This window comes from Vombatus ursinus, unplaced genomic scaffold (assembly GCF_900497805.2).
Source record: "Vombatus ursinus unplaced genomic scaffold, bare-nosed wombat genome assembly UNPS02004691.1, whole genome shotgun sequence".
Lineage (NCBI taxonomy): Eukaryota > Metazoa > Chordata > Mammalia > Diprotodontia > Vombatidae > Vombatus > Vombatus ursinus.
This window is the reverse complement of record NW_020944469.1, coordinates 40059-58255: the sequence shown is the minus strand read 5'-3', so window position 1 is coordinate 58255 and position 18197 is coordinate 40059. Positions and strand designations below refer to the sequence as shown.

Sequence of the window (18197 nt, the reverse complement as noted above, 5' to 3'; positions counted from 1 at the left end):
ATTCACCTAGGCCATCAGAGATGGCCTTGTAGAGGGAGGATAGCATCCGAGTGAATTCTCAAAAGAAAGGAAAGACTTCAGTGGGGGGCTCTATCCCAAGATGGAGGATGCCATGAGCAAAGGCACAGAGGTGGGAGAGGGCAAAATAAGGTCAGGAGTCAGCAGTCTTGTTTGGCTGGAACATCGTGGACATGAAGGGGAATAGTTTGGAGCCTCATTGTCAAGGACCTTGAATACCAGGATCAGGAGATTGTACTTAATCATGTAGGCAACAGGGAGCCACTGAAGGTCTTTGAGCTTGGGAATTACAGGATCTGATCCATAGGAATAGTTATCCAGATCCACTGGAGAGAGGAGCCTGGAGGCAAGAACACCAATTGGAAGGCTCTTATAACATGGACAGTTCTTCCTGTTGTGCTGCCTGGGGCTGTGGGATAGTCTAGTGGACTCTTCCTTCAGGTTCCTTCCTGGCCTAGTGTTTACTTTGACAGCCTGCTGGCTTCGAGAGGAAAGCTTTGGTATCGTGGCTAGGTGACTGTCATTCATATATATTGGAGGGCCTCAACCTCCCTATAGAGGTTACTGTAAAGAAACAGGACTGGGTTAGGTTTTTGCTGACCAACGTGGGGAGATTGAGGCATGTTTGTGTTGATCCCCAGGAACAGCGACTGGTGGAGGACTCCACCAGGGAGGTGAAGAAAGTGCGAAAGGCACGGAATCGGCGGATGGAGTGGAGCATGATGGCATATGACAAAGAGTTCCGGCCCGATAACAGGTTCTCGCCATCTCCATATCACATGGCCTCCTCAGAAGGCTCGCTCTCTCCAGATAATAGGCAGGTGTTACCTATTATTACCTTCTCAGCCCTTGGTTTCCTCCTTTTCTATTGGCAAAAAGTATACTCTGTGTGATGCTACTGCACAGAAGGTGGACACCTTTCTCAAACAATCCCTTCTCCCCCTGCCAGCAAAAGATCCCAAGATCTCATCTATCTTTCCCCAGGCATAAGGCATTCATCCTCTTTTTAAAAAATGTTGTAAAAAAAGAATTCATAACGCACTTCAAAACCAATGAAACATATAACTCCTTACGCTGAAAAACCAAAATTCTGGTACACTACGGACAAATCAGCGCCCATGTGCCTTGCTGTTCTCTGTTCATTTGGGTAAAAGTCCAAATGTGTTGCTTCATGAGATTCTTTCCACATTTCAGTATATCATTTGCATTGGAATATTCCATTACATTGCTATCCCATTCAGTCATTCACCTAAAATTTGGGCTTTCAGGCTATTTCCTGTTCTCTGAATTGCGCGTAAATGCTGCTGTTTATTTTAACATCTTTTTTCCCCTTTATGATAACACCCAAGAGGCAGTTTGGTACAGTGGCTAGAAAGCTGGCCTTAGAGGAGGAGGAGCTGGGGTTCAGAGCCCCAAGCTGGATGGATGTGAGAAAGTCACGTGACCTCTTACCGCCCCAAGCCAACGCTCTAAGACTCTAAGTGACGTGCCAGGGGATGGCATCCTCACCCTGATGAAATCCCACTTGCAGCCTCTCTTCCCTCTAAAAATGATCACACTCCAAGCAGATTCCCAGTGACGAGATGATTAGGCTAGAGGGTACGGTTATCTTTGTGACTCTCATTGCATACAAGCAGATGCCCTCCCAATAAAATCCTACTCATTTTAATTCCACCAGCAATATGTGAGGATATTAGCCGCCTTTTTAAACTTCCAGGGGTTGAAAATGGCTCAGTCTCCAGGAATCTCTGCAGCCCTATTGAGGGGGTTGGGATTTATGGCAGGGAAGGGCCCTTGCTCTTTGGAGGCGCTGACAAAGCAGAAGGTAGTTATTGTCCATCGTTTTGTCTGTACCCCTCTCCTGATGCATACTCCTATGCTCTCCAGCCCCATCTTTTTTATGGCCAAGCCAAATGCAAGTGAAGCCAAATTAGAACTTCCTAGGTGATCTCTAAGGACACTATGACAGTAATAATGATAATAATACCTTGAGAGGCTGTGTGGTTAATGGCCATTTCCTTCTTTGGAAAAGGCGATTTGGAGGGTCCCTTTCAGCTGGCAGTCCTGTGACATGTGGTCCCATGGCTCCCTCTTTGGCACCTCCCTTGCCCATGCTGTTGCTAGCCATCCCATCCTTGACTCTCTTTCCTATCTGCCCCTGGCTCCCATGCTTCAGACTGGGATGTGACCATTGCTCTCTATGTTTGCTCTAGGTCTTACGCATCTGACATCGGTGATCACTCCTACCCAGCCAGCCCCAACCATCCAGCCCAGCAGGTGTTGGCACCCACTCCTCATCTGCCCATGGAACACAAGGAAATCATCCTGGCCCCCAGCCAGCTCCCGGAGCTGACCTACCGGCCCACAGCGCCAGGCAGTCGGCAGAACAGCCTTGGCAGAGTTCAACAGCCTCATGTGCTGCAGCCTCCAGACCCAATACTGAATGGACCCAGGCCTCAGCTGATCAAGGACTATGGGTAGGCTGTCATGCTCTATACCTCCTACCCCGCCTTGCTCTGGTTTGGCTACAGGGACCTGGCACCAGGGAGGTCAGTGACCCAAGGGCTCATCACACTAACCCCATGGCAGGTTGCCAGGTAGCTCCCATTCCTGAAGAGATAGCACCTAGAGGTGAGCTCGGCTCCTTGGCGATTCAGAATCTCATCTCTCCCCATTGCTCATTCTACACTGGGGCCTAACCTGAGCCATCCACCCACACGTGCCCCAGCAGCACGCAGAGGAAGGGTGGCCGGGGCTAGTCTGGAGTGCCTCACTGTCTCCTCCTCCTCCAGCTGCTGAAACGGAATTCTTCACTAGAATTACTGCTGCTCCTCTGGCCCAAGCTGGCTTCCAGCCACACACACTGGTACCTTACCTACTTCTGGTACCCTTGGTACCCCCAATAGAGTTGCAGTCAACCACTTTCTTGCTCAACACCCTCACACTAGCAACAGGTGGGAAGAAAAGCTTCCATACAAGCAGCGCCTGTTTCCCTCTCCCTCTTCCACCCCAGCCCCATCCTGATAGCCTGTGAAGTAGGCAGGTCGATTATTGTTATACCCATCTGACAGATCTCTAAGGTCCCTCCAAACTTAAAGGCTATAAACCTGTGAGGCCCCGAAAGGTAGGGTTCTTGTCCAAGGTCAAAGAGCTAGTGAGAATCAGAGCAAGCAATGGAAAAGAGTTCTGATTCCCAGCCCTGTGTTCTGCCTGGACTATATGCAGCTGACTCCTGAGAGATCTTGGACAAGTCACTACCTTGCTGTGCATATCAGCACTTCTGTTTAGAAACTAATGATGGTTCTTTTCACCTTTGCTCTGATATTCACTTGATATTTGCTCTGATATTCATGTATGACTCTCAGAAGTCATTTAACCTATCTGAGCCTCAGTTTCCTCGCCTGTAGATTGGTGCTAGCAATCTTTGCAGGCTATGCCTGCCTTACAGGGTTGTTATAAGGAGGGAACTTTGGAAATTTTCAGATACTATAGAAATGGCAGGTGTTGCCATGTTTATTTTGCTCAAACCAAAATTCCTTTCAGTTCAGCCCCATTCCTCTTGGGCCCCCTGCCTTCAAGGCTAATGCTCAGTTATGTAGCAGAGGAAAGCTGGAAAACCTTGTCTGGGGCCTCCTTTGTTACCATGATCCCCAAGAAAGATCAAATGCTCCAGTCCTTTGTCAGTGCCCAAAGAATATTCACGTTATTTGGGACTATGGACAACATGCTGGTCTCTAGCTTCAGGGAACCTTACTGGCCCGTGTCTTCCAGGCCCAGTTCAAAGGGAGAGAGGTAGGCCACCACATTGATAGTAAATGAGCTGCCACTGGAAGGGGCCCTTGCTTGGCTCAGCGAGGGACCACGGCAGCTCAGAGTCTGGTTCATGGTAACACCAAGAGTCCAGTGACAGAGGGAATTTGTTCACCTCCAAGTTTCACCAAGCAACTACATACAGACAGTACTGTGGACCTCAAAGAGAAATAGAGAATGGCAGCCCTACCTCTGACTCCCCAGCTCTACGAAAGGTCTGTTTATGGTCTGGGGAGAAGGCCCCGTGTAGCCTAAGGCCTCTTGAGACCTGTTTGCTTGTATAAAACCTGTTGTTTTTAGGGTATGTATAGGTATGTGTGTACATATCATGTTTTCTATAATATTACACGTACTCTTTTTCCCCCTCTTTCAAAAGAATCTCATTTTAGGGCATGGTCTGTATTTGGGCAATTATAGTCATATTTTGGGTCTAGACCAACAATGTTATTGGTGTAGGGAACTTTCAGTATGGAAACTCCCTCCACCATTACAGCGCCACTCCCCAGATCACCCCCTTGTCTGTGACTTATGGCTTCTGAGAGGACGTGAGCCCAGGCCCCCTGACCCAAAGGCCAGGGTCCTCGTACCCCGCCACACTGAGTAATTCCTAGGACTCCAGGAACTTCTTTTGCTGTTTCTGTTTTGAAACCTGGATTCCCTTCCAGCACCTTGTCATCCTGCTTCACAAAGAGCAGCTGAGCAGGATGTTTTGGGGTAAAGTTGTAATTTAGGATTACACCCAACACATTCCTGGGTGCTGGGTACAGAATCAAGGGGCCTGTATTTTTTTTTTAGGCAATTGGGGTTAAGTGACTTGCCCAGGGTCAAACAGCTAGTAAGTGCCAAGTGTTTGGTCTGAGGCTGGATTTGAACTCAGGTCCTCCTGATTTCAGGGCCGGTGCTCTATCCACTGCACCACCTAGCTGCCCCAAGGGGCTTGTATTCAAATCCTGACTGTGAGGTCTTGGGTAGATCTCGCTTCCTCTCAGCCTCAGATTCCTTATCTGTAAAATGGGGTCAGAAATACACTCGCTCCCTTACAAGGGCACATAGCAGTATTATTAGTGGCAGATCGAGGGCTTCCATCTCTTCCATCCCTGCACTCCTTGGTCACATCATCTTCGCTATTGGCTTGTACCGCCCTCCTCTAGCTCAGCTCATTCTGCTCAAGGCTCCCCTGGAGGGGTGTGGATCTTTCCCAGATCCTCAGTGGTCCTTCCAGAGGTCAGGTGTAATATCAAACAGTGCTGTAAGTGAGCCAAACTCTTTATCTACATGAAAGAACCTCACTGGTTCCTCACAATAACTATTATCATTCCCCTTTTACAGATGGGTATACTAAGGTTTCGAGAGTTTGAGTGACACCCTGGAGGGCACTCCGCTAAGTAAGCTTTGCAGGGGATTGAACCCCAGCTGTCTCTGATTCTAAATCCATTGCTGTAGCCCTACTGTGCTTCCTCTCTAAAGCCGATCCACCATCACCTACAGGGTACAATCTCAGAGGTGCCAGGAGGGCCTGTGTCCCTGTAAATCTTACCTTGCCTGTTGGAAGATATCTGAGATTGAGTTATTCAAGCTTCATCTCTCTAGCTCAAAGCTTTATTCCTTAGTAAAATGTCTGTCTCTCTAAGAGGAGCCATATTTGGTGCTATGGGTCATTTGTATCTTGGGAAAGGATCAGAAATTCCCTCCTACTGACCTCTCTGGGAAGAAGTTTGCTCTTTTGTAAAACGAGAGGGTCCGATGAACTCAGACATTCAGTGATTCTCTGATGGTGCGGAGGGGGATGGGCACAGGGGCTCCTGGAGGGGAGGATGAGCCCCCACTAACAGAGCAGGCTGGGGCCACTAGGCCAAAGAGCAGCATTACCTAGTTGGCAATTTTGCAGGAATAAAGGCTCTTCCAGGGAGCCTAGTCAGTGTGTTTGGGACCCCTCCTCTCTCCGGGCCTCACTTTCCTCTTCTCTAAGTCAAAGAGGTTGGATTAGATGAGCTGAAAGGTCCCTTCCAGCCTTCAGAGTTTGAATCTGTGAATCCTTGGGGTTTATGGTGCTCCTTAAGGGTCAGGGACTCTGCCCTCTCTCTCCCAGTGGTAAGGAACCTTAGAACGGCTGACTGAACGTCATCTCAGAGACCTTCTCATTGAACCATCAGAAAGGAACCATGACTTGTCTCAGTGAACACGAGTGGTCAAGTACTCGGATTCACACCCAGTTCTGATCTCCTAATCTTCTCTCTCTTCTTCTGCTTCCAGGTCCCAGCCAGTGCCCATGGCCGATTTCTTTGTACCGCCTGCCCCACCACCCCCACCTCCAGTGATCCCCTCGGCCCAGACGGCTTTCGACAGCCCCGTCTCTGCCCCACCTACTCTTGCACCTGCTGCCACTGCCACCCTGGCCCATCCTGCCTATACACCCTCCCCACCCCCAGCCCCACCCTGCCCATACTCTGTATCTCCCCCGCAGACTGGACCCATGGGCCCTCCTGCAGCTCCTCCTCCACCCCCTCCTGGCCCCCCAATGGCCACGGCCTCCCCAGCCCACTCAGCCTCCCCGGGTGCTGTACTATCTGAACCACGGAAACCTCAGATCCCGTTGATACCAATGAGTGATGCCAGAAGTGATCTTCTTGCTGCCATTCGGAGGGGTGAGTACGATGGAGAGAAAGAGGCTGGGCAATCCGGCCATGGAACACTGCAGCCGCCATTCTGGCAGCTGACTATAGTATGGAAAGGGAGATTTCCTAGGGACCTTAGCAGCTAATGAGATGTTTGCCAACATGACCGTTTTGTGGCGTCTCCATTGACCACCATTCCATCCATGTGAGACTTTAATCTGTGATCTTCAAGAGGTGATATGGCCAAAAAATTCATCCCTCTACGGCCAGCTTGGTAACGCACCTCTAACCCTACCAGGCTCTCATGATGCCCTCACTCTAACCCTTTATAACTTGGAAACAATTTTCAAGGACCCGGGGTGGCCTCCATCCCATGGGGAGGAGACATGAGAAGACTCTAGTGGAGTATGGGGAGCGAAAATAGCTTTTGAAGGGTTACGTAGCCCTTGACTCACAAGCACTCTGAGGTCAGTGGTACAGTGGAAAGAGTAGTCACGAGAGACCTGGGTTCAAGCCTGTCTCTGATATTTCTTAGTTATGTGATCACTTAACTTCTCTGAGACTCAGTTTCCTCATCTGTAAAATGGGCGTGCCTTTTGTTCCTACATCACAAACTTGTTATAAGGAGTAAATGAGATCATGTACAGATAATGCAGCTATGGACAGCTAGGTGGCACAGTGGATGGAGTGCTGAGCCTGGAGTCAGGAAGACCTGAGTTCAAATGTGGCCTCGAATGCACACTAGCTCTGTGACCCTGGGCTAGTCACTTAACCTCTGTCTGCCTGAGTTCCCTCATCTGTAAAATGAAGATAACAGAGGATATGAGCAGCATGGCACTTACCTCCCAGGATTGTTGTGAGGATCACATTAGGTAATATATGCCGACCTTACCTAAGACCCTGTATGACTGCAAATTGTTATTGTTGTCGCCTACTTTGTGAACCTTAAGGTGATGGAAATGTAAGTTGTTTAATAGTAATACTAATAGACTTGTGATCTCATCAGTGTGGCAAGCCACTTCCATTGATGCGGATGACAATCCATATTTCCTGGAGCCTTTGGGTTTGCTATCTGAGTGCTAGCCAAGGCTGTACTCCAACCCAGATTGGAGCTTGTAGGATGTGGCCAGGCAGAGCCTTCAAGAATCCACGGTCCCTTCAACACCATGCTGAGGCATCAGAAGAGAGCCTGGGTCATTGAGGCGGGAGATGTTGGTGCTGAGCCCTAAGTGATCTGCCACTGAGCCAGTGACCTCAGATAAAGGGGTTTGGACTCGGCGGTTTCCGAGCTTGGAAGTTCCCTTGTGGGTGACCCCAGCACCTTTGAGAGTTAGCAGGCAGTCCTTTACTCCTTTCTGGAGTCTGTAAGAATCAAGTGGTCGTCATCTGTTGGGAATGATGGGATTCGGGGGAGGTGGTGACGGGTTCGATGTGACCTACAGAAGGTGCTGAGCGCCCATCTTTGCTGTTTCCCTGCAGGCATCCAGCTGCGGAAGGTACAGGAGCAGTGGGAACAGGAGGCCAAGAAGGAGCCTGTGGGCAATGATGTGGCCACCATTCTCTCCCGGCGCATTGCAGTGGAGTACAGCGAGTCAGATGATGACTCCGAGCTGGATGAGAATGAGTGGTCAGACTAAGGGGACGTCGGGCCACGCCGGGCTGGGTCGGGCCACTGAGTGTTCTAGTGCAGCGCCCTCCCTCTACCCTCTTCCCTCCCTCCCCCTCCCCCGTCTACCCTGCCCTGCCCCCACCCTAAGCTCCCTCCCAACAAAGGTTCCCTTCCTGCCCCCCCTCCCCGCCCCTCACCCTACCCCTACCCCTGCCTGGGCTTCTGCTCCAGTATGAGGTAGGCAGCAGTGGGGGTGGGGAGTGGGGGGAGGAGAGCTTTTGAAAAATAGATTTTCATCTCTTTGGGCTGCTTTAGATATGGTTCTATGTGTAGGCAGGGAAATGAATTAGATGGCTGCTTAAGATTCCCTTCAGTTCATGGCTTTTCGAAGAAGGGGGCATCTCAGCTTGGCATGTTTGAGCTAATGGGAGAAGGCATTTTCTCACCCTGGCACCCCATCTCCAGCTCTCCCCACAGTTCTGTAGAAAAACTTCTTGTCCAGTGAGGCCTGTTGGGCCCAGCTGTTTATGGAAACAGCTTCTGCCTGGGACCACAGGGCACTTCTCCAGAGAGTAGCCAGATTAGTTGCCATACAGAGAGGCAGCATGTGTGACATGGTCCTTGTGTCCCGAGCCCGGGCGAGCACACGGGGAGACCTCGGAGGTTGCCAGGGTCCTTTCTGCACAGCCCTGGGAATGAAGAGATGTCCCCAGTCAGGCACCAAGCAGCCATCAGAGAGCATGCACCTTGATTATGCCCAAGGAGGCAGGTGTGGCATAGGGGGAAGGACATTGGGCTGTGGGCGTTCTTCTTATTGCTTATGTATGTCCACAGGTAGTCAGCCTGTTGGAATGGGAAGAGCACTAGACTTGAAAGTGACGGGGACCCATGTTCAAATCCCTGTTCTGATACTTCCTAGTTGGGCAGTCTACTCAAAATTCCTTCCCTTCTTTGGACCTCAGTTTTATCATCTGTAAAATTAGGGGTTTGGATCAGATGACCTGGTCATAAGGTCACTTCTAAGTCAAAGCCTAGGCTTCTGTGGATGGATTCTTTACTTAGTGGGTCATCCTTTGAGGGGGGAGGTGGCTGGGGAAGGGAGAACTGAGTAATTAGATCTGTGATCTCATCTGTGTAGGGAACTCCCAGTGTGTAAATTCTGTCCCCTGAGGCAGAGTAGCACCTCATCTGTAACTTCCCGTTTGAGAGAGTTGCCCAAAGTACTGAGAGTGGCCTGGATGTTGCAGAGACAGGACCTGATATGCCTTGTCCATAAAAAAGGCCAGAGGTAGGAATGCAGAGTGTAATTGGGAAAACAGTCGCTGTGGAGGGTGCCTGCTGCCTGGGCCTCTCTGAGGCCCAGCTTCTCGGGAGACAAAAATGGCTGGAAAAGGGCCATCTGCACAGAAGAGCCCCACCATAAATCATGGCTCCTGATGCATCGCAACAGAAAGGGGGAATAATAGTGGCTATGGGGCCTGCTTCCCATGTAAGGCTGTTGTAGGGGTCAGATGAGAGAGAAAATAGAAATCTGTTGGATATTATGATCATTGTTAGTGATAAAAGCAGCTCGCATTTCTCTAGGGCATTATGGTCACATGTTCATAGCTTCATTTGAGCCCTCCACAGCAGCCCAGCGAAGTGGGTAACAGAAGTTGCCCCTTTTTACAGATGAGGAAACTGAGGCACAGGAAAGTCAAATGACTTGCCAGAGTTCACACAGCTTCTAAGTGGCAGAATTGAAATGAAGTTGGGCCCCCTGATTCCACTGAACCAAACTGACCTTTACTAGAGTCCCTTCTACCCTTTCTCCTCAGTGGGAGCCAAAGGGAGAGTTGGTGTCTCTGAATCTTTCCGAAGCTTGGTTGTGAGTGGCAGACAAGAAATGGTCTGGCCATCCCAGGCTGTGGGAGTGGCTACAGGCTGGCTTTAACAATCCTTGCCCCCTCTATGTAGTAACACTAAGATGTTTTTTAAAGACCCACCCAGAGAATAACCAACAATGCTAATAATAGTGCCACCATCTAATTTGCCAGCCAAGCAGCCAGTGCTCAGGCAAGTGAGACCTTGGGAAAGATAGCAGCCGTCAGTGGGTCTGGGGAGTGTCTCTTGATGGACACCTTAGGGCTGGCTCCTGCCCTCTGGGTGCTGCTGTCTAGTCTCTGTGGTCCAGTACAGCCAGGGAACAGCGGCCCCAGGAAGGAGGGTGGCTGAGAACCCCGCCCTTCTCAGACCTGGCCACTTCAGTTCCAGTCAGCAAGCATCTATTAAGCACCAGCCATGTACCACACGCTGCACTAAGCCCTAAGGAGACAGATAGAAAAGTGAGACAGTCCTTGCTCACAAAGAGCTTCAATTCCATTAGGGGAGGGATATAACAATCACAGATAAGTTAATACAAAGTAATTGGGGAGCAAAGAGAGAGCACTAGCAAATGGGGGGGGGGCAGGAAAGACTTCCTGTAGGCGGCAGCACCTGATCTGAGCCTGGAAGGAAGCTAAGGGTTTGAAAGAGATGGAGGTGAGGAGCGAGGGTGTTCCAGGTATGGAGGGAGCCGTCTATAGAAAGGCACAGAAAGAGGAACGAGGAGGCCAGTCTGGCCCGTCACATTGCCTTCTGGGATCCTCGCTTTAAGAAGGCCGTTGGCCATTCATTGGCCAGCTGAAGCTGTCCTGAGGGGAGCACCAGGAGGGCGGAGGAACCAAGGCTGGTGAGCCTGGAGCAGGGAGGGGAAGTGACAGAGGATAGCAGCTTGTGCCACCTGGAGGCAGAACGGGTGGGACTGGCCTCAGGAAGACGTACCTTCCTTGTTACTAGAGGTGAGACTGAAAGGCTTTCTGCTTAGGTGTGGGTTGGAGGGAATGTGGCACATGGGCAAGATGGGAGATGGAGCCAAGCAAGGTGGGGAGAGTGCTTTTCTAGCTGTCCGTTGTCCCCACCTCCCACACACATTCAGGCTTCCCCAGAGATACCTGGAAAGAGCTTGGGGGAGCCCAGCAGTTTCTCAGCCTCTCCCTCTGGCCTCTGGCCATCCAGGACTAGGATAGGGCTGGGACGCTCTCAGTGGCCCTGTGGGCATAGGCTCGTGGAATGTGGGGCTGGAAGGGCCTCAGAGAGAGGAGGGAACTTGACCAATGTACCACATGTAATAAGTAGCAGAACCACGATGAAGATAGGTCCCCTTGCTCCAAACTGAGTGCTCTGTCTGCTGCACGTGTCTGCCTGAGAGAGGGAGCCAGCCAACAGTCTCCACCTTTGGGCAGCACATGGGCCTCGTCGTATCATGACCGCTCAGTGGCCATGTGCCCAAGTGTGAGTGTGAGATGTTCCCCCAAGAGTGTCAGACTAGTGGATTGGGCTTTTTGGGGACTATGAGGCCAAGATCATCGGAATCAGACCAGGCTAGGTTTGGGGTCGAGTCTTCAGAATGGAAGGGGGCACCAGACCCACCCACCCCCGAAGCCATGATCTCCTTGCTAACATCCCCACAGGGGATGCCAATGTCTGCCCTCCAGTGACAGGGAACTCCATAAGGCAGGTTCCACTTTGGGACAACTCTAATTGTTAGGAAACGTTTCCTTCTGTGGAGTAAGTAGGCGGGGAATGGCAGCATCCAGAAGCCCTGAGTTCAAATTCCATTTCCTAGCTATGGGACCCCGAGGACTCCCCCTCTGGAGCCTCAGTCACCTCCACTGTGAAATGAGGAGGTTAGACTTGATGGTCTCAAAGGCCCTTCCAGCTGGAAATCTCTGCTCCTGTAATGCCCCCTCACTGTCTCCTAGCCTGGCTTGGAGCTTGGGACCTTAACAAGCAGAGTAACCTCTCTACACCTCAGTTTTCTCATTTATCATTTGATGTTTTGACTGGCAGGACCCTTTAGGCCACTGCTATCCCTGCTAGGCCCTGCTAACTCTGAGAGGCTGAGAAAGTGCCCTTCTCGCCCTCCCCAAACCTGCCCCCATCTTTATCTCCTCCCATCATCCCGCAGGCATGTGCTGTGTGGCTCCTAAGCCTGCAGAGTTCTCTCAGAACATGTCCCAGAGTCCCCCAAACCTGCTCTGCTTTGTGCAGACAAGTCTGGCTGCTGGCTGGTCCCCACTACTGCTTGGGCTTAAGCAGGCCCATAGCCATTCCCCAAGCTGGGGTGTTTGGGCTCCTGGGTGCTCAAAGACAACAGAGACTTAGACCCCAGACCTCCAGCCCAGGCTACCACAGTGGCCTGGCCAGCCCCCGAGGACATGGGAGCCCACACTTTGGGAGTAAAGGGGCTTCAGTAGAGGTAGCTGCCCAGCCCCTGAGGCCCCCAATGCCTGATGGCCCAGAAAGGCCGTAGAGGAGCTGCAGTTGACTGTCTCACAGCCTGGGGGCCCTCGGCCCAGGATCAATTGGGAACTTCCAATGAACACCATGGCCAGAGGAAATGGGCAGCTAAAAGAGCCAGGATCCCAGCCTGCCCCACCATGGGACCACAGTCCCCATGTTTTTCTTTTCCCAAACACCCCCAAACAATCTATTTTTGTAAGCTACTTCCTTATCACTTTTAGAAATGAATGTTCAAACAAGAAAAGTTTGTTGCACAGAGAATGGGTAGAGAGAATTAGCTAGGTTTCCAGTTCCTCCTCCCTCCCCCGTGGATGGTTTGACTGAAATGGGCACCCTACAGACCCCAGAGTGTACCTGAATCAAAGGCAATGATGGAGCTGTCTGTCAGGGACCTTAGAGCATAGAACATAAGACTGCCAGAGATGGGAGGAACCTTAGAATGTAGAATATAAAGGATGTAATGGAGCTTAGGATATAGAATGTCAACACTGGAAGTGACTTTAGAACACAGAATGTCAAAGGTCCCATAGGACATGGAGTGTCAAAGCTGGGAAGGACTTTAGAACATAGAATTTCTGAGGGGGAAGGAACCTTAGAACAAATAATGTCAAAGCCAGGAGGGGCCTTCGAACCCAGAAAGTCAGAACTGTGAGAACAAGGCCTCCAGAAATGGGACTGAGGGTCTGGGCCTAAAGCACCAGGAGGAAGATGAAGAGTCTCTGTCTGCTGTCTCTGCTTGGTCAGGACCCTTCCTCTGCTCCCCCAGTGTCTAGCTATCATCCAGACCTCCGGGTACCAGGGCTTGGGCCCAGCCTTCCTTCTGAGCAGCTTGTCAGAGTCCCAGGCTCCCTCCTGCATTTAGCAGTCTAGCAGAAGCTAGGGCTCATCCATTCTCTGAGGCCAGATGCTAACAGATGACTGCTTTGTAGGCCAGCCTCCCACGCCCCCAGGAGCTGAGCCTACCTGCACTGTCCAAGCCAGGAGACTGATGCTGCCAGGACAGAGAGGGCAAAATGGAAGTGTGGCAGTGTCTTGGCCTGCAGAGAAAGGCTTTGGGCATAGGTGGATATGGGCAGCACCATGGAAAGTTAACCACAGGAAAGCTTGGCTTCCCAGTCCCCTGCACTGCTAGTCAGCAGCTCCGTGACCTTGGGTGAGTCACTTCCCGTCATTGGGCTGCAGCTCTTCTGTGCTGTGAATGAATGGGGCTTATCCTCTAATGGCCCTTCTAGCTCTAAAGTCTGCCTCTTCCTCCTACCGCCAGTCCCTTTTGCTACTTTGCATGAGCTTGGCCTCATATTTGTGCTTTATCTTCACGTGGCCTCCTCAGGCTTGCTGGTGGGGAGCAGGAGTGGCACCTCGAAAGATCCAAACTTTCCTATTGGCCACTGTCACGCCTCCTGTTGTGTGAGTTGGGCCTCTCTTGGCTCTGATGCATGTGGAAAAAATGGAGTTCAGGTTAGAGCCAGCCTCTCCATCCCAGGAAGGAAGGAGGTGGCGTTTCCCTGCCGACTGGTGTGGCTCTAGGGGCACTCAGCATCTTGTCAGCTACTAAATTGTTTTTGGACAAGTAGACAGCTACATGTGTATCATTCAGGTTACCCATATTCAAGAAGAACAGCCTTCTGGGACCCCTGTATAAATGAGCAACTGTTCCACTCTCCCCACTCCCCCTCTCCCATCCCTGGTGTGCATGAAAGGAGTCTAAAGTACAGGGAGGGTGGGCATGACCGGCTTCAGGCTGGAGCAGTGGCTCAGAGAAGGATTCCTGGACCCCAGAGCTGGGCCTTGAGGACCAGCCCCGCAAATTTCCCAAGCAGTGACATGAGTGCAGCATCTCTGGTCAGATTGGGCCTTGTGCACCCAGTGAATTTGCCTGCGCATCTGCTTAGGTGGCCCCCTCCCTTGGGCTGGATCCTGATTTCATGGTTTCCGTCTCTCTCCCTGGCACAGGGAATTGAACCATCCACATCTCCTGCCTGTGGACTTTGGCCAAGACCCTTCACCTCCCTGTGGCACATTTTCTTCATCTATAAAATGAGGGTGTGGAACTAGATGATGTCTCTAAATCCCATGATCCTTTGCAAAGCCACCTGATCCATTCAAATTACTTGGGATCTACTGTCTAAAAGGCAGAAAAAAACAACCAATCCAGCTGTTTTTTCACTGGGCCATCTCCATCTCCTAGAATCTTACCGATCCTTCAAGCCGTGTTGTCCAAGAAACTGTCCCCTTCACCCTCGCAACCAACCAGCTAGAAGTGATCTCATAGCACTTGATTCTCATCTATGTACACAGCATATTCTAACTTGTCTTAGTTATCTGTGTTTTGTCTTACCCTTTCCAACTAGAATGTGAGCTCCTTGAAGGCAGGGCACCCACAGCACCCAGCACAAAGGTTTTCACTTAAAAGGTGCTATAAAGGTGAGTGGGAGAAAGGAGACAAGTCTGACTAGGAGTGAGAGAATGTGAGAACATGAAAGGGTCAGGGTTGTTCTGCTGAGAGCAGCCAAGGTTCGTTTCTGAACAGTAACTTGGTATAGAGTGGCAAGAGGGAGAGGGTAGAGTTGAGCATTGGCCTCAGAGCAGTCTAAAGGACTTTAGAAGTCACCTAGTCCTTTCACCCTTTCATGTTACAGTTAAGAAAACTGAGCAGAGCCCAGGGGCACTGTGGGAGTGAGGGACCTATGTTCCCATTTGCCTGGCACTTTCACAGCTTCCTGCTAATCTTATCCTTATCAGGTGCACACTGGGAAGCCCTCTGAGCTCCATTTTTACAGAGGAGGGCTCGGGTCCAGAGTGGAAAGTGCCACAGTAGCCCAAGTTGGCGACAAAGACAGTGGCAGGAATGTAGGGTCCCGGCGCCCTGTTCAGGGGTTCTTTCTGGGCTCCACTGAATGCATCTGATCTTCCCTCCCCCCCCCACACGATCACATCTCTGGATGAATTGGGCCATGGCCATGGCCTGGAGCTGGCAAGTGGTAAAGATCCCCTTGTGACCTGTGGGAGGGTGGCTCCAAAGGCTGTCAGAGCTTTGGAGAGGGAAGTAAGCTTAGCAGCAGTTGGTGAGAAGACATCCTTCAACCCCCGCCCCCATTTCCACTCCGCCAGGCCCTCCACCACCTCCTATCAAAACCAGTCTTTCCTTTCCTGAAAAAAAAAATGCCCTTTCCTTCCGTGGAGACTTTCCAAGCTGGCTTGGCCTACAGGTAGGAAAGAGTGGTGGTACTGTCCCCCTGCAGTTCTATGGAAGCCCTCACTTCTCCCGAATTCCCCCTGCTCTCTCTATGCACCGAGACTGAGAGGACACGCACCTCTCGCCCCTACCAGCCAGACCTGGGCACCGGCACATGGGTGCCTCCTGCCTCGAAGGTTCCACTTTCTGAGAGTGGTGAGTCCAGGCTGGCCTTGGTTTCAGTCGGGGTGGCTGCCTGTCCAGAGAGAACCCTGTGGGCTTCAGACTTGTGAATTTGCACACGCTTCAAGCGATTTGATGATTGATCCACATTATTCTCAAGCTAATGTTTAAAAAGCCATCCCTCATCAGGTGGTATCGAAGTCTTTTGCATTTAGTCAATAGATGTTGCTGCCTGTATCTACCCACTGTCCGCGGTTTGCTAAGTGTGAGCAAGTGTGTCTTACCCAGTGTTGTGGGTTCTGCTTGCCTTGATGTGGACCCCAGAAGGTACCAGTTGAATGGTTGCTAAGCAAGCTCCCCTCAGTGAGAGGGAAGAGAGCAGCTTTTCAAGACCTGTGTGTGAACTCCATTTGTGAGCAACATATATCCAACCTAATCTCCCAAACTGCTGACACTTTATGCATGTGATAATAAAAAGACCAATAAAGATTGGCTTTGTGTGGGCCTCTGCCAAGTCTCTGGGACGTGTGGTTGGTTTGTGTGTCTGGAGGGAGGGAAGAGGGTGGGGAAGGGATGCTAATGGTGGATCACAACAAAAGCATCAGTGTAACTAAGAGCCTGACAGCCCTTGGACCTGGTCAAGTTCAAGTGCTATCCAAATCAGGAAGTCCCTCTGGGATGACCCTGACAAAGGATCCTGGAATCTCTCTGCAGTGGATTCAGAGTCCGCAGTCTGCCACTACACAAACTCACTAGCCCTGTGGCCTCTGGTCTTAAGAACAGACTCAGTGCCCTCCTAAAGGTAGTACCTGTTCCACTTTTGGATGGCCCCAATTGTCAGAAAAGTTTTCCTCCTATCAAGCCCAAATCGGCCTTTTTGTGATTCCTACCCATAGTTCAGGGATTCATGGAACATTAGAGCTAGAAATAACTTTAGAGACCTAGTCCTATCCCCTTATTTTAGAGAGGAGGTAACTGAGTCCCAAACAGGGAATAGCCTGCCCAAGGTAGCAAGAGGCAGGTCTAGGATGTGAACCTGAAGTTAGAAGTGGGACCCTAGAAATATAAGACTTTTGTAACTAGAAAGAACCTTAGAACATAGAATGCTGAAAGGAGGGGGGACCTTACAAAACAGTACATAGGATGTTGCCCAATGGGAGGAAATTTAGAATATAGGATGTGAGAGCTAAACGGGACTTTGAAAAATGGACTGTAGATAAAGAACCAAGAAGTGACCTAAGAAACACTACTGAGCAGAATGGGAAGACACATGACCTGATGCAAAGTGAAGTAAGCAGAACCAGAAAAACAACATGCACAATAACTACAACAATGTACATGGGAAAGCAAAACAAAATCTAAACTGACTCATATGTACTTATAATAGCCAAGCATGGCTGCAAGAAAAGAGATGAGAAAATCACCTCTTTCACTGCCGAGTGTGTGGAACATTGCATGTACTGCCTAAATCATTTTATATATGGCTTAGTTTTGCTTTTTAAAAGTTTCTTTTGATAACTCTTTACAATAGGGGGAGGCTTTCTGAATAGGGAAAAAGGATATATTTGAAAATGAAGGTGACAAAAAAAATCAAGAAAAAAATTTTTTTTAAGAAAATAGAGCATAGAATGTTACAACTAGAAGAGAATCAGAATGAGGCAGCAAGTTGGTGAAGTGGATCAAGTGCTTGGTCTGGAGTCAGAAAGACCTGAGTTCGAATCTAACCTCAGCCACTTACTAGCTGTGTGACCCTGGGCAAGCCATTTAACCCCTGTTTGCCTCAGTTTCCTCAGCTTTAAAATGGGGATAGTAATAACACCTACCTCCCAGGGATGTCGTAAGGATAAAATGAGATATTTGTAAAGTGCTTGGTGGACCTTAAAGTGCTATATAAATGTTAGCTTTTAATCAAAATAGAACGTTAGAGCTAGAAAGAGTCATAAATCTATGCCAACTCACTCATCTTACGGAGAAGGAAATCTCAGCCTGCAAAGGGGAAATGGCCTGCCCTAGCTCACCCAGAATTGGGAGGATGGGCAACAAGAGATCCAAAGAGCTGTGTCCTTCAATCCACCCAAACGGGACAACACCATCAAAAGAATTGGTATCTGTCAGGAATTAAGCTGATTTGGCTGGGAAATGAGAGGCTTGGACTTGATCTCAAATGTTCTGTGTTCTAAGATCCAGTTCTAATATACTCTGTTCTAAAGTTCCCCCAATAATTCTAACCCCTTTTTGTTTTAAAGTCTTCCCCATATCTGACATTCTGTGTTCTGAGATCCATTCCGGTTTTAACTTCCTACATTCTAGAGTTCCTTCCATTTCTAACATTCTGTGTTTGAAACTAATGGAAGGTCCCTTCCCAGTTCTGACCTGGTTTGTTTTAAGGTCTTTCCCAGCTCTAACATCCTCTGTTCCAAAATCCCTTAACAGCTGTTACTATTTGAAGGTCCTTTCCAACTCT

The 18197-nt window shown here is 50.0% G+C and overlaps 1 protein-coding gene and 1 long non-coding RNA gene across 6 annotated transcripts in view; both read left to right on the top strand.

The window, feature by feature from the left end:
- LOC114026183 (wiskott-Aldrich syndrome protein family member 3-like) overlaps positions 1–8136 on the top strand; it is a 73954-nt gene extending 65818 nt beyond the window's left edge. For all 5 annotated transcript variants that reach the window (XM_027839830.1, XM_027839840.1, XM_027839817.1 and 2 more), the window contains 4 exons: positions 660–835; positions 2232–2495; positions 6082–6473; positions 7923–8136. In XM_027839830.1, the coding sequence (XP_027695631.1) occupies positions 660–835; positions 2232–2495; positions 6082–6473; positions 7923–8080 (990 nt within the window). In that variant the 3' untranslated portion in view covers positions 8081–8136. The remainder of the gene's footprint in view (positions 1–659; positions 836–2231; positions 2496–6081; positions 6474–7922) is intronic.
- A 2402-nt stretch (positions 8137–10538) lies between these two features.
- On the top strand, positions 10539–16247 carry LOC114025781. Its single transcript, XR_003567071.1, has 2 exons — positions 10539–13528; positions 14329–16247. It is a non-coding gene; the product is annotated as an uncharacterized LOC114025781 (long non-coding RNA).
- Positions 16248–18197: the final 1950 nt, after the last annotated feature.